At 42.5% G+C, this 22,775-nt stretch overlaps 1 protein-coding gene across 1 annotated transcript in view; it reads right to left on the minus strand.

Annotated features, from left to right (window-relative positions):
- Positions 1-3,703: 3,703 nt before the first annotated feature.
- The window catches only part of URB2 (URB2 ribosome biogenesis homolog), a 103,083-nt gene continuing 84,011 nt past the window's right edge, over positions 3,704-22,775 (minus strand). The window contains exon 10 of the mRNA XM_088053475.1: positions 3,704-3,799. Within this exon, the coding sequence (XP_087909601.1) occupies positions 3,782-3,799 (18 nt within the window). The 3' untranslated portion in view covers positions 3,704-3,781. The remainder of the gene's footprint in view (positions 3,800-22,775) is intronic.

Below are 22,775 nucleotides of genomic sequence, written 5' to 3' on the forward strand. Positions count from 1 at the left end.
TAGTCAGCAAAGAAAAACTGAAAAAAATCCACTTCAATTAAAGGAAAGAACTCAAAAAAAATGTGAGATATTTTTAAATTATTTTTCCAGTGCATTTCAAAAGAAAATATTAGCATATTTTAAAAACAGCATTGCTAGAATGATTCACAGAATATAAATGCTTCTGTATCAAGTACAGCCCTTTAAACAAAAGACAGATCAAGCATGAGTGAGTACAAATGGGAGTGAAATTTACAGAAGGAATCAGCAAAACTTTGCCTTTGATCTGCAGTGCAGAAACCTAGATTTGAGGGACAAAATTCTGATCTAGTTAGCTACGGTGTAAACCAGAAGGAACATCACTGAACTCATGTGAGAGAGGGTACAAAACCAGCCACAACTATGACCAGACTAATTTAGACAACACAGAAGTTGCTCATCCTTTGCTGGAGTTACATGATCTAGTCAAAGGTGAACAAATCCTTCTGCAGTGCGAATGGAAAGCAGTCCTCACCTTCAGGAATAAGTGAGTCAATCTCTTACTCATGCTACCAATCTTGTCCTTGCAAAAACAGGAAGGGGGATTTTCAGACCAGGTCTAAAACACAGAAAATAGGTTTAAAAGTCAAAGGCAAAGATATAACCAATGAAGATGTGGCAACCTCTTTGATGCATGGGAGCTAAAATGTAGGTGATCCAGTTCATATTTTTGCATTCTTTAATTTCATTACTTCATTCTTTCAAACCTATGCAGTTATGTCACAAAGTAAATAATTTCTTCTCTCTCATGAGAAAGGTTACTTATTAGCCTAATGTAGGGTGTTTTATAACACAGGAATCACACATTAACGTGAAATTTAAAATACATCTGTAGAGGATATAGGTCTGCTAATGTCTTGAAAGCTTGACTCAGCCCAAGCCCAGTATATACTTGTAGTGCTAGAACTCTGTTTGTAGTGAAGGATCCTGATCCTGAAAATATTTATGCAAATGTTTAACTTCATTCAGCGCATATTCCCAGTGGAGTCAGTTGGACTACTCAGACATTTAAAATTATATGCTTATGGCTGAGTACTTGCAGGATTAAAGGTTAAGTGCAGCTAGCAGGTCTGAAAATCTATGTGGGTGTTTTGCAATTCCTCACTGCACAGTGGTAACAATGAGAAACAGACTACCTCCTCAGCTAAAGACTTGGGAGTCAACATGTCCTTTCCCATCTGTTTAGATGCCAAGAACTATGTTTGTTTAATTTTTCAGCAGAGTTTCTGATGCTACCCAGAGTAGGCAGACGTGCTGGCAATAGCATTCAAAAGTGGCTCACTTCCAGAAAATCTTATTACCCTCCAAGAATGTTTTTTGAACTGTTAAAACCCCAAGCAGCAATATCGTACATGCACATTTTACCTTGAAAACAGTGTGCCACCATGTCTGACCACAGGGTATGTCAGGCAAGGTCCAAATACGTTGGGGTGTTGCAGAACTAAAGCTCTCTCACCCTAGATTCTGAATTTGAGAAGGTATTATGTTCTCTTTTTAAGCATAAAATAATGGCTACTTCCTCTGATAGCACTGTTTTTATGCTGTTTCCGCATTAAAGATTGATCAACACATGACATCATGTGATGCAGATATTGTAAACACTGCACTTTCTCACATGAGTTTGAAATATCAGCTTAAGCCCTCATGCTTCCAAGGCAAATTATCCAAACCTGGAAGCCTTTCCTCCCTATTAAATAAAGTTTAAGGTTCAGCATTCCTTGGAATCATTCAGTTCTACAGAGGAAACAGATTCTTTTCCTATGGGTGGTGAAGACAAAGAAAGAACAACTCAGCCTTTGCTCAGCCTCCCGCTAAAGATGGCAGAAGCCAGTACAAACTGCAGTCTCACTGCCAGCTATTCTTCCTGAGTCACTTTGCATGTTGGACTGAACTTCAGCAGAACAAAACAAACCTCTTGCAGCATTCTGTAGGCTGCTGATCGGATATCAAAATGTGATATGGTTCAGAAGTCTCTCTCATAGGACAGTGATGATAGATGAAAGAGAGAATCGGCCGTGGAGAGAGACTTGCTGAAACAACAACCTCACCTTTGATTGAAGTAATTTGACACCCCTTCATTGCAATTATCTGAATTCTGAAGGTCATAGCTGCCAGAAGTGGTAAAGACTGATGATCTACAATCTGAGATGAGGCAGGAAATTCCATCCTTTCCTCTTGAGCAACACTACATAGCAGTCGAGTGCAGCTGTAGTATTGTAAGTCATTTGAGGCTAGGGGTAAACACTATGGGCTAATGCATTATATAAAAGTCTATTTTTGAGCAACAAAGACAAATGTGAACCCATCAGACAATGGTGCTGTAATCTCAACTGGTACTTTGTCCATTCAAATTTATAATCCAGAGCAGTAAGGCTACAGCCGAGAAATTTGAGACTATCTATGATGCAAGTTTGATACAGCAAAGCATAGAAAGTGCAGCTAAGTTACACTACAATCAGATTTGTGGAGATCAAGAAGAATATTTTCCTGAGTCAAAGCATTCTACCAGAAGCAGGTTTTGCTCATTTACATAAAGATTTTCTTAGCTAGTTGCACCATCATCAGCTCACCACAGGGAATGTCATAGAAAAAAGGTAAAAGAAAGAAAAACACATAAAGAAGACTGAAGAAGGCATGGTAAGAAGGGAGGTGAGGGTACCAGGAAGCAACACAGGCTTTTGTCCTCCAAAGCTGCTGTACCATCTGCAGTGTCTGAATCGAAAAGATTGGTAAGTGATACAGATCACCAGCTACCCAGGGTATCAGACCCAGATGGCAAGGAGAACCTGATGCTTAGAGAGTGCTCAGTCTAAGTATTGTAAATGTTTCTCTTCAGTGATTGTGTATCATTCTGAAGGGCAGAGGAGAAAACTTTTCCTTGCTATACAATACTTCAGTCTCAGCTGGATAGTGGAAAGCATCTTCTTACTTCTTCCCTACTTCCCTCGTAGCAGGAGTTAAAGAATGTGCTTTCAGTCTGAGACATGGCAAGCAGGTCTCCAGTTCTCTGGAGAAATATTCTAATCACTGACAATGGCAAGTCACATCAGAAATGCCATCATGAACAGACTGCCTACAGCTCAGGTGCCTTTGATTCATTTTTTTAATATAATTTTCCACCTTCATACTATTGCCACCCACTCAGGTACACATAGTGGAGCTCATGCCTCAAAAGTGGTGTGCTGCCCCTGGACACAGTGTAACCTGACAGTTAGCAGTGCTGTACATCCCCAAATACTCCTCTGCACCAGGAGAAGGACGCCACTCCCCTCCATACCTGCCTTAGCATCACATCTGCTTTTTGCATTAAAACAGTGGCTAAACAAATAAACCCCAGTGATGTATTTTTATTACCGCTATATATTGTACTCCTAGATATTGCTCAAGAATATTTTTCACTGTGCAATTAAAAGTGGTATTTTCACACAGCACATATCACCAATAAATACATTAGTTTGTCATGTTCCTTTTGCATATTTGCCAATTTGCAAAATTTTGTGTTTGCATCCCACAATCATTATAACAAATTACACACGTCCTCTCTATCACACTCAAGAACATATTTCTTATAAGAGGGGAAAGACATGTTTCTTTCAGTTCACATACTCTCTAGAAGTCATATATTGATTTCTCCCAAGTTTAATCTTTTAGTACTTTGGAACAGACAGTAAATAGGCTCACTTACCACAAGAGATGGAAATTGACCCCATCTGTAACCTTCATGACCAGTTTGGCTTCAAATCTTTATCATCATCCATTAAAATCATGAAAGACGCTGTTTCTGAAAACAGGACCAAAAACAACAAACCTGAAGAAATTAGTTTTACACTCTTCCAACAGAAGTAGCCAGATCCACCCCCTCCATAATACAACTGAACCACAATGACCTTGGCCCCAGTGCCTATCACACAAAATAATTTGAAAGAGAAACTGGGATTTCCCTGCAGAGACCATGTATTTTCCATCCCCTTTGTTCTTTCAAGAGTTTCAAGTAGAGGAGCAATTGTTTTCTTCCAAGGAGTCAAACATCAAATAAAAGATCTTTCTGTCCTTGTCCTGTGAGCTGAAGGTCTGTGACTTTGTCAACTGAGGTTATTATCCCTTTTCTTTTCACATTTTACCAGGATATTGCTCACTGTTTTCTCTAGCTTTCAAAACTATATCTGAACTAAGAGACATGCACCTTGGGGAGAGGTGGTCAAATAATGATTTTACTTTTACTTGTAAATTACATTTTTCCAGCACATAGGGGTGTAAATGAGGCTTTCCCTATGGAAATAACATTTTTTGCCTCAGGAATTCACCGTAAGGTCAAGGCAGCAATACTTTGTTCAGTTGTAATCTCACACACACTGGTGTAAATTGGGAGTGACTCTGTAGAAGCCCAAGTCATTACAACAGGTTAAATTTATATAAGTTGAAAAAAACGATCAAGTTTCCCATAGAGCTCCTTCTCTTACCAAAAAAAGGTAATATACAGTGGAGAAAGGAAAAGCACTTCCAGAGTACTGCACTTCAGCATATACGTGTCACCAAACACTCCTAACAAATATCACCACTGGAAACATAGTGCATGAAAATATTGGTGGGGCCATTGTTCCAAAGGCTTGTGTGCAGTGATGGGAGGATGGCAGGGGTGACAAGGGTAAAGAAAGCATAGAAAGAGGAAGAGGGAGAGAGAAAGAGAGAGGGAGAGGGAGAAAGAGAGAGGGAGAGGGAAAGGGAGCAGGAGAGGAAGTCAGAAAAGAGGCAAGAATTGAAAAATATAAGACATGCCCTCTGCATGGTGATGTATGGGGATATACTGCTTGGGTCAGGTAGCCCAGAAATAGGGACCTGAAGCTTTTGCTCTATAGCCTCTCACACATCACTTGTTAAAGAGAGAAACCTCACACATTTTGGGAAATGCTTCCCGCTGTGATTCTGGGAACAGAGAACTCTATGAACAAGAAAAGCACTGTTTCTGGTATCGTATCTTTGCAAGCAGCACTTCTACTGTATATTTTCTTTTCTTTTTCGTACTGTCTGAGTCATCCCCTCTAGATGGATGTCCCAGGACACTCTTATGGGAACAAATATCCTTGAGTGTACTGCCCCAGCTAAAACATTTACCAGCTATTCTCTGTGTGTCCTTGTTACAGAGGAGCTCACTAAACACTTGCCTAGGGACACAGATGTACCTGCAGAGGTACAGTGTGACAGTGGTGAGACAAACGTGCATACACTATACTGACCTTGGCAGAAATCCTAGCAGTCCACCAGCAGGACTGTCTTTAACCCATACAGCCCCTGCCTGGCAGTGCCTCACCTAAACCATTATTTGTCTGAGCCATCTGCCCTTTCAGGATCCTGCATGTTATGTGTGATGGAGCAGCTGATGTTTTCTGATAGGACCCTGCTAGAGGCTGAATGCAATGGGACGCCTCAGCTGCTGCAGGACCACTGTTATCTTGCATCTTTCTCTTTTCTGCTCCTACTTAAGATTTTCAGTTTCACAGATTTTCTCTTTTTTCCTGGCAGACAGACTTCTTTTAAATTCAATAAAGGGCAGTGCATTTTCTTGCTTTAATTTATCACATATTTTCTGCCATGCAAGTAAATAGTAATTAACCTGGCAGCTGCAGATACTCTGGGTTAGATCATGATGCTCTGTGTTGGCTTTCCACAATGTTTCCTTGCTGTCAATGCTGCTTTCTTGGCTAGGTTATCTCCAGGCATACCATGTGCTTGAGTAACAGTAACAAACAGGAAAAATGAAGCAGTTCATAAGATTATTATTTTAGCTAGATTTTCTGTTCTAAAAGCCAAAAAATCATCAGCAAACCCAATACACTCAGGAGAGCTGCTTTGTTGTTTCTTTTTTCCCTAGTCACTAAAGCATTGAGCTGTTATGCAGTTATATGAATTTGATAGGACACCAAACAAGCTCAGAATCCCACTGGTGCTTCAATGACTGCATTTGATCAGCCATGAGCTCATATCATCACACATGGAGAGAGAGAGGAGAGGAAAGACTTTGTGTTTGAAGGACTGAGTAGATGTGGATCTCAAGTGCTTGTCAGGGTCCCTCTGCATGTCGTTCTATTAGTCCTTGAAAAATTGTACTGTGTCACTGCACAGGAAAAAAGACTTGAAAGAAAGGGCCTCCAAGAGCCAGGAGAACCCTGAGAGGGTTCCCACACCCCACCTCCACAGAGAAGGAAGCAGGGTCCTGGTGGAAACTAGAGGCAGTAGCTACTACATGCTGAGAGGAGTTAGTGTGCTTCTGACATTCTAAGAAATGCAGAACCAAAGGGCATGTACCTGCAAATATCAGAGAAGTCTGGATTTACCAGGTGGAGAGTTTCATTTTCCAAGAAGAATAAAGTCTTGAGAGAGAAACCTCTCCAGTGTAGGAAACCCTGCTAGAGCTGTGCTTTTATCCTGTATGCCCCATGGCGAGTGACATTATTTAGAGCTGAGAAAAGTTTGAATAAATAAATCAGCTGAGCCAAGGAGTCTTTTCAGTGTGTAATCAGTTACTCCCTTCCCATGTAAGTCTCTCTGCCAAGGTTTTCCTCTGCTTCCTTGAGAAAAGCCAAGAAGCATTCAGACTGGTCTTGCCACAAGCAGGGTCTTCATGTGTCTGCTGGGAGAGCTGGCAGCCCCAGGCAGCTGGGAACAGCACACACAGAGCTCCCAATCTCTGCCAAAGAGAAGTGGCTGCTCAGTGCCTCCCAGTGCTGCTTCAGTCTGTGAAATGGTCTGGTCTCAGCCCACTCAGAGTGGGTCAGAGTCCAGAGCACGTCTTACAATCCATGTTTGCACTTGTAACAGGTACCTGGGGGGTGGCACCACAGCCGAGCGCCTGCACTGCTCTTAGCCCTACCAGACTGAGATACAAACCAGTACAGGAAACTTAGTAAAGCCAGCACCGATCCTGTTCCTGCTCTGTGGAAAAGAAAGGCAACATCAGTACAGCGGCTGCTGGCCCAGAACTGTTCAGAACCATGAAATTTGCTAGAATCAAGCAAAAAAAGTGAACAGATACAACTGGAATTTACTGTACTTTCAGTTCATTGTTCCATTTAGATCTCCAGGGGTGAAAACAACTCTACAGAGAATAAAAAACCAAAACCAAAACACTTCAAGTGAAGGCGGAATGAATACCTTCTGGAAGAAAAAAGACATATATTGTCAATTGATTACACAGATGGGAAAATCATACAAGCAGTGGCAAGGTTGACAGCAATTTGGGAGAACTGGCAGCATCCCAAAGGCTAAGGGAAGTATCTTTTTCATCCAATGCTTCTTGACATTTTCTCAGAGACCAAGTTCACAAATTGTACATTTCTGAGTTCAGACAAAACCTTCCAAGCTTGTCAAGAGTATGGGTGCTGCAATTGCCAGCCCAGAGGTGTAAGACTTCTATAGGTGCTGCCATTTCTTTTCTTTCTTTTTTTTTTTTTTCCTAGAGATGGCTCTTGTAACATCTTGACTCCTGAGCAAGATGAATTCTGTCACTGTGCCAAGTCTTAGCACTAGGCAATGGAGGGCAAAGATAAGGCTTCAGACGTGTCCCACTTATATGTCAAAATACTGCAACATTGACAAGTACTTTAGTGCTGTACATTCCCTGAATACTAAACTTCTTCCTGGTACTATCTTGTACTATACAATATGGCTCTTTTTATACTTCAGTTTACCAGCATATTTTTTTCATTTGAAGTTAGGCTGGTAGAGGAAAAAAAAATCTCACAAAAATTAGGATTGCATTTTCCCAATCTTTACTGAAGTGTGTAGTACATGCAAAGTAGTCACACAAACTGGGATTAGAAATCCTAGGGCTGAGATATATTCCCACGTTTTTCATCCTGAAGTGTTCTTTATCAGAGTTTAGCTCACGATTTACCTTTGCAAGGTTTGAGAATACTGTTTTATTACCTAGCTCAGTATCTTCTTGCCGTCCTCAGAGATGATAGAGAGAGCATTTATAAAATTTGCTGATGACACCAAGGTGGAAGTGGATGGAAATAATTCAGAAGATGGGCTCAGAATACAAAATTATCTCAGTATGTTGGAGAAATAGTCTAAAACTATCAAGACAGAATTTAGTAACAATGCATATGAAGCACTACATGGAGAAATGAAAGATCAAATGCACAAATACAAAATGAGAAATCATAAAAGATCTGGAAGGGCTGGGTAAAAAAAGGTTGTGAGAACTAGAATATGACTCAAAGCAAATATGAGCAAAGCAGTTAAATCTCCTGAAGACAAATCTCATAAGAGATATATTATTACAGGAGTGTCAAATGCAACAGGGAATTATTCAGCTCTTCAATGCACTGGTGAAGAGCCAGCTAGGGTATTGGATCTAGCTCTGGGTAACTTTTTTTAAAAAAGAAATACAATCATAAGACATTTAGAGAATATTGCCTATCAGAAACATCTTGTATAATTAGGTTGGTCACTCCAGAAGCTTCACAGGGAGATTTGAGAATAGTTTTCCAGTATGTGAAAGATTGTCCAAGAAAGGACAATAACTTCCTTTGCTCAGTTTTCAGGAAGGAGTCCAGTGGATCTAGCAGAATGGCAGTTAAGTGATGAAGGAAAATCCAGAGCTGGCTAATAACTCTTAGGGACACTTGGGACTCTGCTCATAGAAAACTTTAGGAAGAGATCTGGCAGTGCTGCCAGTATATTTTATCCCACTTGGAGCAGGGAGATTTTTTCGGTGGTTTCATACAGCTTGTCAACATTCTCAATCCTAATTTATCAAAGGATCCATCTAGTTCCTTTTGTTTGTGACAGCACAGAGTTGAAGCTGAGCTGCAGGTGCTTTTCAGACACTTCAACACCTTGGCAGTTACAAATTCAGGATCAGACACCTTTCCTTTCTCATGCTTTTCCTGGACAAGTAGGGATCATTGTCATCATCCAACTCTGCTCCCTGCTTTCACATGTGAGTGTCTGGGTCTCTGCTCTCTTGTGTGCTGCTGACAGTGGTGTGGTATCAACAGGTGTGAGACAAGATCAAAAGATGCAGTTTATCTGCAGGAGGATGGAGCACAACACAAGCTGATTTGCCTTGTTTCACGTGGCTCTTACTTGTTCACAGCCCAAAACTGTCCCCCCACCCCTCAATGAAATCAACTGAATGGCAGCCTCTGGCAATTGCACCTTTTTACACTTTCCAAGAAGATAATTACTTGCAAAAAAGCTTCTACATTTTGCTTTATTACCTCTCCACACAGATTTGGTTGTCTGTTGGAGCAGGGAAAGGATATTTTCCAACCATAATGAAAACACTGTGTGGTGATGCAACGAAGATCTCCAGTCCGATGACATGCCCTTGTTTTCAGAATACTATTTTTTTCAACAAAGATTTTAAGTCAGAATAAAGGGAAGCTCCCGGTGAAGCTCTAACTTGCTCTTGTTGGGCTTCTGATACATCACTGTGCACCAAAAAAGGTCACTGCATGGATGCACTTTGGTGACTCCTAAGAAAATCTCGAGAAAACTTATGAGGTGGATTCACACTTGCGCCCAAATGCAGGGGCTTGTGCGCACACAATTCAGCCACCACCAAACCCACCCAGTGCTCCTGCCTCTCAGCAGTTATGCTCTGCAGAAACTGAAAAATTAATATTTGTTGCCATAATGTTCTGGCATCAGCCTTTCCACAGTAACATTGATTTTTCTTTTTTTCTCTTGCACATCCTCAGCCACCCAATTCTCCATCTACCTTGCCATCTTGCCAGATTCTTATCCCTTCTCTCTCACAGACAGGCCCTTTGCTCTGCTCAGCAACCCTCTGAGTTCTCTGGTTTAATCACACTGAGCAACAGATGTGTGTAAGGACAGTAAAGTCTGGTTCTGCTTGCTTTTTACTTCCTTTCACAGCCTGTGTTTTCCTATCACTAACTTCAACATGTTATTTTTAACATTATTTTACATCTCTCAGCATCTTCCCTTTTCTCCTTGCTTTCACAGATCTTAAAGTTTCTATTTCCTTTCTTCCTGTCCCACAATTCCCTCTCCCAACTTCCCCTAAGAAAAATGAACACATGGTAAAATACTCTGGTTTTCTCATTGCTTCTCCTTTTCTTGTCTTCCAGTACTTTCTCTAATTCTATCCCATCTTCCACTTACTTCCCTTATGACACTCGAGGACATGTTTCCTCAATTATTTATGGATTTATTTACTTATACATGTATTGCTTTTGGCTATTGTCCTTACAGAAGCACTCACATTTTTCACATTTCACATCAGCTCCCAGTTTTAACTCATGTTCCCTGGAGGTGGGATAAGTTTCTGTTCTCTATCCCTCCAGCTATGAGTACACTACAAGCCAAAGTACAATTACAGCTGAAGGAACACCTAGTTTTACAATAGCTCAGTACAAAAAACAGTAGGACTATAGCCATGCAGAGTTTAGCATGGACTGCAAAGTCTGTACAGGATCTTAATAAATACATGGAGCCTTAGCTGTGGCTCTACTCATTGCTGTGACAAAAATACAAAACCCAAGAGAGGTGTAAGCCCATTCTTGCATAGCAAAGTAGCTGTAAGAGGTGCAGCAGGGAGCTCACAGCCTCTGTGAGCAGGGCATGACAGCCTTTAGCCACCTGTACATTACCCCAGGCCACGCTGCAGAGTGCTCTGAGAAATGCAGAAACTATGCCGGGCTTCAAAGAGGGATGTTCCCAGGGCTTTTCCAGGAAACATGGTCCTGTCTAGAAATGGCAGTGAAGAGAACTGTGCTCCCTTTCCTTATGTACCTTTCTGCACAACTCATGATACCTCAGTACATCTCTGCCCAGAGTTTGCCAAATGCCCAGGAATGGAGCCTTTCAGCTGCCCCCTGCAGAGCTCAAAAGGAGATTTCCTTCACAAGGAAATGGCCTTCCCCCAGACAAGTGGGACTTTTTGTAGCCCCTCAGTGAGCAGCATTTAGGAGTCCAAGCAGGGAGGAAGGTAATGGAGTTTAACTTTTTGGCTCTGCAGCACCTCACATCACCAAGCGCTCTGACTGTGTACTATTCATGTCCAGGAGAATTTTGCTTTTGTGCACAAAGGAATAAGAGAAGCCTTGTGGTGTTTTCTTCCAGTAAGATACAGTAAGATACTTTTTCTGCATGCAAGAAGTGGTATAAAAGAAATTAGAGAAACGCAATAAAAGGAAAAGCAGACTGGTGTGATTTAGGAATGAGGTACTGGAATTCCCACTGCAGCTGATTTAAGTCCCAGTTTCTCAGCAAGGCTGGGTCCCCAACAGTGTTTGAATGTACAGTTAGCAAATGAAATGAGCTTGGTACCTAAGGCACCCATGTGAAAGCCTTTGATGGTAAGCCCCAAGGATAAGGGAGTGAGAGCCAGACTCACCAGAGCACAACGTGCCAGTTTAACTTGGCTGGGAGTCAGGCTCTGCGTGCTTTTCTTACACAGCGTACAAAACTGAGCTCGTTGGCAATGCTCGATAAATAAATAGCAATAACAAAATCTGCAGCATGACCAAAAGGATACCCGGAAATTACTTGTGTGTGGAACTCCCTTGGACATGGCACATGTTGCCTTCAGCACAGGGAAATATACTTGCACTGCAAGCTCAGAGTACAGTAATTGTAACTTTTCACCAGCTATTCCAGTGTGATAAAAACAATAATCTGTAGGTGTGGTAGGTCAAATAGTATATAAATTGCCAGTCAGACTATAATTAGGTCCATAAAGCCAAAGGATGATGTTCTGGGAACACTGACTGAAGTGTTAACTATATCTGATTTTTTTCTAAATGTACAGTCCAACCTTTGCATCTTGATGACCTGCCAGACTTGTCTATGGTACATCACTTGTTTATTGTGAGAGAGGTCTTAGGGAAATAAAAAAGCCCAGATAAGTGCAGAAGGTACAAAAGGGTGTGTTGATGAGACAACATCTATCTCAGAAATTGTCCTCCGTCTCATGTTGTTCAAAAGTGAACTACTTCAGCAAAAAAGGGGATTTTTAGTTGCTGGATACTGACATGCAGTGCTTTTCTATGGGTCTGTACTATTCTTTTGAGAGTGAGTGCAAGGTACAAAAGAGTAAACTGCAGCAATAAAATGTGCAATGGCCAACAGGTAAATAATTCAGCACTATGGACAAGCAGATGAACACCAGCTGTTTCAAGCTGGTATTAAATGCATTTCGAATTGCAATTCAGTGTTTTGGATTGGAAGCTACTTGCTGTCAATTGGCATCTCAGCTATTCCCATTCTGGCACTTCAGGCAAACTTTCAAGAGCCACTGCCTGGCTTAGTGCTGCAGAAACATTTCTGATTGGGGCAGGAACTGACCATCCCTCCTGACCAGCTTTGGATCCCCAGCTGTGACCAGAATGGCACCAATCACAAGACATCCCCACAAATCCACCCAGGCATCTGAGCTCTGCCCTGAGCCAGCAAGACCTCTGAGACCCTGGTATGCACCTTAAAGGGTGATATTGATGACTTGCAATTGTAATGGGCTCGAGCCTGCCTCTGCCATAGATAAGGAATTATCTGAATTCCCACAGAAGTGAGTTGGAAGCAGGATGAAACCACAAGATCATGTCATCTCTGCTGTGATGATAAGAAAATATTGTGTGATTGTTGTTAATACTATAGCTAGACAAGAATCATGCTGTCATACAAGCACAAAGGGAAAAAAATCTCTAAATTGAATACATTTAAATCATATTTAAGGCATATCATCAAGTGCAAGAAGACTTATAAGGAAGAAATTGAGAAATGAAGAGAGAAAGAGTAGGAATTATAAGATGCTTGTGTTCTGGGCACAAGTAGCACAGTTATGTTCTTTAGAAGATACAATTAGGAAATACTGAAACCATGTGATTAGCATCTAATAAGCATTTACTCAAAACAGTTGAACAGTACTTCACAATCAACATGAGATTTGAAGAAGATGAAATGGTATTTTTGCGAATGAGTTACTGAAGTTTATTCTGGGTATAGCAGAGAGCAAGAAGAAAGCACAAAAGCTATCTGCTGTGATGGAAAATCACTCATTATCCAGTCTTGTCTTCCATCACTACATAGAGAGGGATATTTGTCCCCTGCTGATCTTCTTCAGATGATTTCTCACCTGTTCATCCTGCCCACATAAAAGCCAGAGGCTACAATATATTGATAGGTCTGGACCAGATGAGGTGTGTCTCAAAAACTGATCTTCCACATCAGCAGTTAAAAACAGCCTCTAAGCCAACAACTGGCAGAGGGAACAAACTTGGGATCTTCTGTATGATTTTTTTTTTTTTCCTTTCCAAAAACCCAGGCACCAGCAGAGAGGGTGTCTCATATAACCCACTCCTTAGGGGTGAATCCTGTTTCTGGGGCTTGCCATGACTGGATAATAGGGCATACCTGATATGTGCCATGGACACATCCTCCCAGTCCAGGCGGACTGTGTGGGTGAAACACAGTGATGAAAGAAAGTTGGATCTAGGGTCTGTGGTACTTGGATCTTCAGTGTGCATTTTGTGGAGGAAGAAAATGAAAAACAACTCCAGGTTTAGATAAAATGGACTGGAAAAAAAAATAGAGGTTTTGTGAAATGAATAACAGCCCATCCACAACTAATTTCCATGAAATATTTTATTTGAAATAAAATAGTTTGTTTTCATCTCAAATGATGTTGCACAACTAATAATAATAATAAATAATAATTATATTCCCAAGATTTTCCTAAACAAAACAAAATAATGAATACTGGTCCTCCAAGAGCTGCACCTCTTCATACATGCAACTATGCTTACCCTCTGTGCAACACATAGAGGCTTATAACACATTCTTACTGGGGGCTACAGAGATGGTTGCCAAATGCTCCCCTGTTCTGTCCTGTATGAGCAGTTATTGACTTTTCAGGGGGTGGCATTCAAATAGCTCTCTCAAACAAACACTTAATTCAAAAGTACTTAAAATACGACTCAGGTCTCCTGCTGTGATGCTCTAGATGTAGTTTCCAACAGCAAAACTGTCATTGTTCTTACCAGCCTTCTCACAGTCCACAGTGAAGATTCTTCTGTCTGAATTGGCTGGGTTTGAACCCCACTATTTGCAGAACAGCAGTAACAAACACTGCATTCTCATTGTCATCCTATCACAAGAAAAAGGTATAAGATTCTCAGTTTTACAATAGTACTGATATACATCTATGTTTTGGGCAAATTTGCACAGTACTTTCAGAACTGAATTTCAAGTCTTGGTATGCTTCCAGATCACTATGTCTCTTCTGGCATTCATCAAAATACTGCACTGTACTGACAGTCTGCCATGCTGTAGTGGTGAAATACTCAATACAGAGGTTTAAGTACTATTTACAAATTAAAACCTGCAAGAAGTAGCAAAAAAGTAAACTTGCCTGGTTAAACAAGGTCTGATTTTGCTTAAAATTTACTGCAGCTGGAGACAATGTGGGCAGAAGAATGTGGGTTTGTTCATGGTGCTGCCTTCAGCTGCAGGAATGTGCTCTGGGCGTGTGAAGTGATGGAGTTGAGCACGAGCCAACACCAGCACCCGCAGGCTTCTGGCTCTCACTCCCCTGCTGAAGCCACCAAATGCCTCTGCTGACATGGACGCAGAGGTTTTCCCAGGGAAATCTTCACGGGATTTTAGAGAAATAGGTTACTGCCATGCCTCATGTGTGCCTCCAGTCAGCAGTTGCTCCAGATGTCCTTCCACTTGGTTATCTCTCCAACCACCTTAGGCTTGGAAGATAGTCATGTTCAGGGCTTGTTGATATGGGGACATCGAGAAGAATTAAATTGATTTATCTTTGGAAGGAGAGTAGGTGATGACACATGATCAGCAGTGGATTAAACACTCTCATTCAGAAACAGAGACCCCTAATTCAGTTTATCTTAATTCACTCTGGAAGGGAGTTAGGGCAGTGACTGAGGCATAGGGAAGGCAGGCTTGGGCACAGCTGCTGCTGTGCTCCAGCAGCTCTCCCTCAGCCATTTGGCAGGGGCTGCCAGCCCACCCAAAGTGTTGGGAAAGGAGGGGATAAAGTGAGCTTTCACTTCTTCCTCACCCTCACAGCTCACAGCCCCCATCTCAGGGCACTAGGTCCTGAGTAGGATGACTTGGAGTCTCAGCAGTCCCCACACCACTGCATACCAGGCCCTAGCCCGGCTGATGAGTTCCCAGACCCATCTTTGGAAATCCCCCTTCCTCCATTCCCTTTAGATGTTTTAAGAATTGAGGTCCTGGCAGGGTCACATAAGAGACAACTGACTGATTAATCTGATGCTGAGAATGAAATACAATACTTTGGCTTTTGAAAGTTTGCCAGCAAAGAAATGGTACCAGAACAGGGCGAAGAACCCTGCAACATGTTTAGATGCTAGCTAACACTGCTGCACAATGGACTCCTGCTCATCTTTAATTGTAGGCATTTCCCAGACGATGAGCATTTGTTATTAAAACTCAGGCTGTTGTGTGTTATTTACTTCATACTACATATAGAAAAAGAAGACAAGTGTGAAGGAGTCAGTCCTCTTTATCAGGTCCTGCTATAGCACACACACAGTTTTCTCCCAAGTGGAGGCAGCCAAGAATGCAGGAAGCGGTCTCTTGGGACCTAGCTGGGTAGCCATAAGAGCATGCCCTACGTGAGCATGCATCAACACCCTTTGCTAAAGCAGTTTCTCTCTCCCATTTGAAATCCCATCATCTGCAATAGGTAACCTCTTTAGCCCAGCTGATGCCGATGAAGTGTCATGCAGAAAGTGGCTCGCAGTCTGGTACATACTCTCTTGCAAACTGCAGTTTGCTTTCATTTAAGGTTGCAGTTTGGGCTTGCTTTATCCCAACCAAAAATCAGCTGCTTTGCTTTCAGACATCTGCTCAAGCTCCCAGCGTAAGAGCAGCTCCCTCCCCTGACTTTTCTTTCCCAGATGCTCATAGTGATGCATTACACTGAATAATGGCAACTTTAAAAGAAATTGGAATCTCTTCAGACTTCAATTGACCTTAAATATAGGTTCTGTTTCCAAAATCCCTTCCTCAGCAAAAGTGGATGTCTGGGAGAATGGGTAATGGAATATGGAGCACTGCTGCCTCACCCTGTGCTTGGCAATTACCAGAAATTGTTGCTGTTTGACAGCAACTTCTGTGTGATTGTACACCCCTAGCAGTGATGGTCTTGAGTTCATAATTTCTACTAGCATGCCATTAGTTAACTGGTAATGTTCCTCTCTGGCATGACAGCTCACCCAAATAAATCAACAGTTGAGTGCAGATCATTGTAAGCTTTTACAGTCTGGGAAATCACCTTTTGTTATTAGACAAGTTTTAATTCATACAGATCCCAGTTAGACTCACACAGGGAAATACGACCCATAACCATTTGCAGATTATTCCTGTGATATGAATTCTCACATCTGCTAGCAGTAAAATTCCTCTCAGAAAGATGGAGCATGAACAGATGACTAGGGACCATCTGATAGCATTTTTTGGGGTGGTCTTACTGCTTTTGTGATATGTAGCTGCGCCTTACCTAAGCGAATGCAACCTTTGTGTAGCTGTACATCACCTACGACACACAAGCACTCACAAAAACTAACACACACACCCCACACACTCTTCTGTGGCTTTTTTGATTTGGTAAATCTGGAAAGAATAAGTATATGACTAAAGTTCAGTAAGCCAAATAATCATATATCAGCCTATTCAACAATGCTATACACTCTTTCTAAATATACCTGGAATCCTCAGACAGAAAAATGCACACGTATATGTGTAGAGATAGACAGGAAGATATCATTTTTGCCCATGTGTATATGCACATATTTACACACATATAGAATATTTCAAAACTAAAAAGGAGATTTAGCCACACAGCTCCTTGATGCTAGCTCATACTGTATGTCTATCTGCATACACACATGTGCACACTCTGCTGGTACTGTAAAAGCCATCTGCACTTGCATTGTCTAGCAGTCTTAGTCATATCTCCCAAGGACAAAAAAATATCTAAGAATTCATTCTCCTTCCACCTGCTTGCTCTCCTTGCAATCTCAAACCTTTCTGGCAGCTCCAAGCTTACCTGGAAATGGCTAGCTTCTTACAGAATCAACAAAAACATGCATTGAGACACAGGAGAGCCTCAACCTGTATGTGACTGAGGCAAAGGATGTGGTATGAACTTACCCTCACTTTAACCTACAGCATCTGTAAGAGACAGCAAATTTGAAAGTCCAGAAATCTGAGGAAAATTAAATAGGAACTTTCATTCAAGAACCAGACCCAAAAAAATGGGAAATATGATTTCATTGGTTCCAGTGCTCATGGCACTCCTTTGTTTCTGTTATCTGAAGGAAGGTGTTCCTCTATCCATTTCTATATTGGATCTTTGGCAAATGCACTCATTCTGTACAATTCTGCTTTGACCTCTGTTTGTTAAGGTGCTGAATGACTCATTTGCAGATATATTGCTTCAGGTTTTGGGTGAGTGATATATACTTATGTCAGAAGGAATTAGACCAGGACTTAACTGGTGGAGGGGGGGAGCCCAAGAGAAGGGTCCAAATATAATGATGATCTCTGGGTCTAGCAGCTGGAAAGCAATTAAACATTACAAGAATTTTCAATGTCTAGTTTTCTTCCTCTAGATACTCAACTTTACTCCCTTCCCGAAAACATAGAGCAAGGTGAAAATTATGCACAACTTAGCAAAATTTGCCCACCAAGAATGGAGCCCACCAAGAATAGAGCCCACACAAATTAGTGGGAAGAGTCTCAGCTGAATTGGAGATCTGTGTGTCCTGGAGGTTGTTCCAGGTGATGATGGGGAGAAGGTGGTTTCATGTTTCCCAAACCTTCCCAGATTTGGGACAAAAACCCAGTCCAAGCTGGGGCAGCACAGTATGAATTGGCTCCTGCACAGCACTTTCCATATCCCATACTGCTGGAGGCACAGGGGCAGGAACCCAAGGATGTGAATACAGCAAGGGCCTCTGATTGTGGATCTCTAAATTTGTTTAGAATTTGACACTTGGACCTCCAGAGATTGCTCCTGTTGAAGGAAATCATGCACTTCCACACTGCGTGAACATACCCATTCCGAGGGTTCTGCACGTGATGGCAGGATAGAGCTCATTGGGATTCAAGTCATCTCGTTCCCATTAATCATGTTAATAATTGAAAACATATGTTCAGCTTGAAAGCACAGCAAGAGAGTCAGGCAACCCTACATGGAAGTGCATTGCTACCCAATTCTAATGATACTCATTAACAAACCTTTGCCAACCTCAAAGAGAAAACCCTCCTGCCAAAATCAGGTACACTGTTTGCCGTCAACTTCATGAGTTCCAACCTGACAAAACCTCACCAAAGCTACTTGTTTCACCTTAGAAAGTCTTTTCTAGTTAAGTCTGTCCCTTCTCCCACAGTGTAAACACAGTGCTGGTGCTGAGCTCTTCTATACGGGTTACAAACCTCTTGCACAGAAAAGCACTCAGGCGAGACTACCGACTGCAGGGTTGGTCTGGCCATGGTCTGTGCCTCCCTCTCCAGCAGCTCTGTCACAGGGACAGGTGCTACCCACTGCCCTACCGCCACACTTCAGCCTGATGCTGGGCTGGGCCCCCTCAGGAAGACCTTCGGATTTCCAATACCAAAAATAGCTCAAACAAGCTTAAATATTCACAGGCATTGATATTGCCCTCAAATTGCTCCCATTAAAGTGAAGACAATGTTCCCATTATAAACTTGCTTTGGCAGAGCTTGCGTGATGGAATCATTAAAATTAATTCCAGGTGAAAATCTGCAACGCAAATTCTAACCAGAGCAGTGAATTTCAGAGGAGACCTCACTGCCTGTAGGCAGACAATATTCTTTACTCAACATCTCAGCCCTTCCCAGCTCCTGAAGCTAAAAGGGGGACTTTTTGCTTTCAACAAGGCAAAGCTGGGCTCTTCTCGGGCCTGGACACACTATCAGGTTACCATTGCAGCTCCACAAACCACACTAAGTTCATTGTATGTTTGAGCCCTGAGGGAAGGATGAAGAAAAGAGAGCAAGTCTGGATACAGGTGGAAGAAAGGATGGATGTTTTTTTCTTTTCAGATGCACTTATTCTCCCAATGTGCATATAAATCACTTCTGCTGCTATTAGTAACAGCAGAAAAATAAGCCTCTTAGGAAATGAGTTTTGCAATCCTGTAGCAGGAAGGCAGGAGAGAGGGAAAATAAAAAGAAAAAAAAATTTAAAAGCAAGCCTTGTTTAAATATTAATAATATGGTTTACACAGGTTTCAAAATCCTGACAAACACTCTGGTTTAGATTGCACACTTAGTTCTCATCATCCCTTTTCTCCTCCTACACCCTTTCTCCACAGATCCATAAACTCCAGCTCAAACAAATTCCTCCTACCTGGATAGAAATGTTCAGATGCTACCTACATTTGTGCTGTTCCTTACTCAGAGGAACACAGTACCTTGCAGGGAAGCTCTGGACAAGGAAACAGAGGGTAATGAGGGTCACAAATGTGACATCCAACTAGTGCCACTGCTGGAAACAGGAGTCAGGTCAGGCTGGATCCCATGGCTGACCTGCTAGGGCTGTTCATATGCAGAGGTGGGTCTGAAGCTGCAGCAGAGCAGAAAGGATCTCCTCAGCTCTTTTTCCTGATTCCTGCCAGATTACTCCCCCAGCAGGTACTGGCAAAAGCAGTGCCTGTTTCTGAGCTGTACAGCAGCAGGAACCTGGAGAATAAGCCTAGATCCTACAGTTACTTCATCTGACTTGGAAATGGGATTTTGCAGGCCCTATTGCACTCTCATCTCATTTTTGCCGCTCCCAGAGCTGAATTGAGGCAATGGGAGAAGGATATTTCTGGGATGCTCTTTGGGGCTGAAGGAGTTAATCAGTGTTGAGACTTCTAAATTCTATGCCTTCCAAGGGATGCCTCACAACTTTTGAAAGTGGGAGCTGAGTGCATTACAGACAGTCTTCCACAGGGTGTGAGAGGCAGCAGATAAACTCCAGGAGTACGAGTGCCTACAGACCTCATCCTGCACCTCTTAGCAGGCTGGAAGAGATTTTACTCAGGGCTTCCCTGTGGGAGGCTGGGAAGAGGGGCTCCCTGCATTCTCCAGCCTGCTCACTGAGGTAACCTAACCCTGCACTGATCCGACCACTCTGGTATTTTTCATTAGCAAATTTTGGAAAATTCTTTGGAAAATAGAGGCCAAAGCCCCAGGCAGTGTAAGTCAGTGTAAACCCCCCTGAAATGTATCACCAGGGATCTATCACGTGAAGTGCTTGGGATTACTATTGTATAAACAAAGTGTAAAGCCTTGAGTCAGGCCCAAGAAGCTGGAATCCCAGACAACTCCATCATCCTTTCCCCAGCATTCCTACGTCCCAGTATGCGCAGATCTTTCTCTGTGTGCTTTGCTCAAGCTGCCTGGGCTGCTCAGCTCCCAGCAAAGCTTTAGTGGCATGCCTGGCACAGAGGCTTTGCTCTTCTTTGAAAGTAGCAGGGAGGTTGTGCATTGAGAGCGAGACAGAAGATATTCCAGCTCAAAATGAATTGACAAAACACGCCCTGTGTATGTATCCACCTCACTCCCTTACTGCAATAATTATTTGCCAGCAGCTACTGCCTGCGATGGGTCTCTCTCCCCACAGTGCACACACTAGCTGGATTTTAGAGGGCATGGGGTGGGAAGGGACCATCTTGGGATTGTTGAGCCCAAACTCCAGCATTGGAGGAAATGTGAAGTGAGACCTGGGGCGGAGGAATAGGCTACTCCACCCTACAACACTTCTCAGTGTCCCATTAGAAGTTCAAGTCTTGTAGTAAAGGACTGAAAGTTACTCCTGCGGGAGGCAATTTCCACAGAAGGCCCTGGGAGGAGGTCTGACACACCATCCCAAGTGGTCTGGGGGAGCAAACTGTTCCTCTCTCTGCAGAGGAGGGGGAAACTTAATCACTGCAGCTGACCTGGGAGAGAAATCCCTTTTAGCCCCAAAACTGGCAAGAGGTTTATCTGAGCATGTGAGCAAAGCGTACGAGCCAGGCACTTCTGCTATCAGCTTGGAGAAAAGCCACACCAATGATCTCATGTGGAGGGGTGAGGGGTGATATTTTGCCAGAAGGAACAGAATTAGACCCAAATTGTTGTTTCCTCTCTGCTTTCCAAAACTCCTCTCCCTGATTAAAACCAAACTTATAGTATCCTCTTCTTCCACACTCTAAAATTTTGGCTACATCTTTTCTTTTCCATGTCTGGCAAAGGACAGAACTGCAAAGGCCAAAATATTGAGTAAAAGTGTGGGGATTTTCTTCCTGAGAAACTCTCTCACTACTACAGTTTATCCCAAAGCCACAAACAGTTGAACAGAGTAAAACAGTTGAGAGAGAGGTGATGACTGGGACAGAGACACCAATTTGGGACATTTTTTCCTCTAACCCTGGCCATGCTGCAATGCTGTCCACCTCCTGAAGACTCTCCCTCAGCCCTGACCCAGCCAAGCATGTGAGTTTCCTCATGAAAGTCACAGGACTGCACACGCCAAAAGCAAAGCACGTGTGTGGCTGCGTTGCTGAGGCACAAACCAAAGAGGCCTCTTCAGCAGAATTCTTGAGTGTAAATCAATGGGACAGCTCACACACTTAAAATAAAGGCGCATGTTAAAACACCTTGCTGGATCAAGGACTTAACCTCTCTCTCTCACAGCAGAGCAAGTTTTTAAAAGGCTTTGAATATGTTTATCTTTTTTTTTTCCTCCCCTGGCATTATTTGAAGCATCAAGACTAACTTAAATCAGTGTGTATAAAGGACAACTCTAATGGGAATGCCACAAGCCTAAGGGGATAAGGGGAATGAGTGGCTAATAATTGCATTTACTAACCCCATGGCTTTCTCCATCCTTTTTGTCTTGACAGGAGGAACTTAAAATCTTTTTTTAATCTAATTTCTCCAACATCCTTGCATGGACACAGGAAAACAAACAAGATTCAAATCAAGGCACAATCACATGTACAAGCATTTGTCCCCAGTTTTGATCTTCTCTTCCCAAAAGTGAGCCTGATCCTGTTTCCCATGAAGATCATAGTTAAGAGCCTCCACTGACCTCAATGGAAGCAGGAAGACTAGTAAATATTAATTAAATTATTCCAGCCCTCAGGATCCTTTGTTGCCTAGCTGGCTTCCCACTTTCCTACTCTTGCAATCCTGTCCAGACTGTCTGCTTCTATACCTGAAGTTGGTGGCACTTCACAGGTTACAGAAGGAAGCTGCTTCCAGGTAGCTGCTGCCAGACATGAAGAGACACTACAGGTTATAATGCCACAAAACTCTCTCTTTGGATTTCTTCCAGTTAAAGGCATTTTCAAGAAATTTCATGTTAATGTGACATCAGGCTGGCGTGTGTATCTCTGTGAGGCAAGCTGCATGTTCAAAGGCATGAGGAGTTTTGCACTGGGCACAGGTCTCAGGGACCTGCAGACACTACCACCACCCCCAGCAGATCCCGTCTCATTCTGCTGCCTCCATCTCACAGCTTTTCCATGGCTGCTGCAACATTTCACAGGGATCAGGCCAGGGCCACCAGGCTCTATCAGTGACAGCTCTTTGTGTCAGCTGAGCAAACTACAGGTGGGAGTCTGACATGGTGTAGAGAAAGCCTCAATAGAGCCATGCCTGGCTACTCACTGCAGTTCTACTTGTGAAAGTACAGGAGGTAAATAAAACTGTTTTCTAGTGTCTTTTTGTGTCTCTGTTTT

The sequence above is a fragment of the Pseudopodoces humilis genome, chromosome 3 (assembly GCF_049639895.1).
Source record: "Pseudopodoces humilis isolate 2021_Gansu_Grassland_sample_001 chromosome 3, ASM4963989v1, whole genome shotgun sequence".
Classification (NCBI taxonomy): domain Eukaryota; kingdom Metazoa; phylum Chordata; class Aves; order Passeriformes; family Paridae; genus Pseudopodoces; species Pseudopodoces humilis.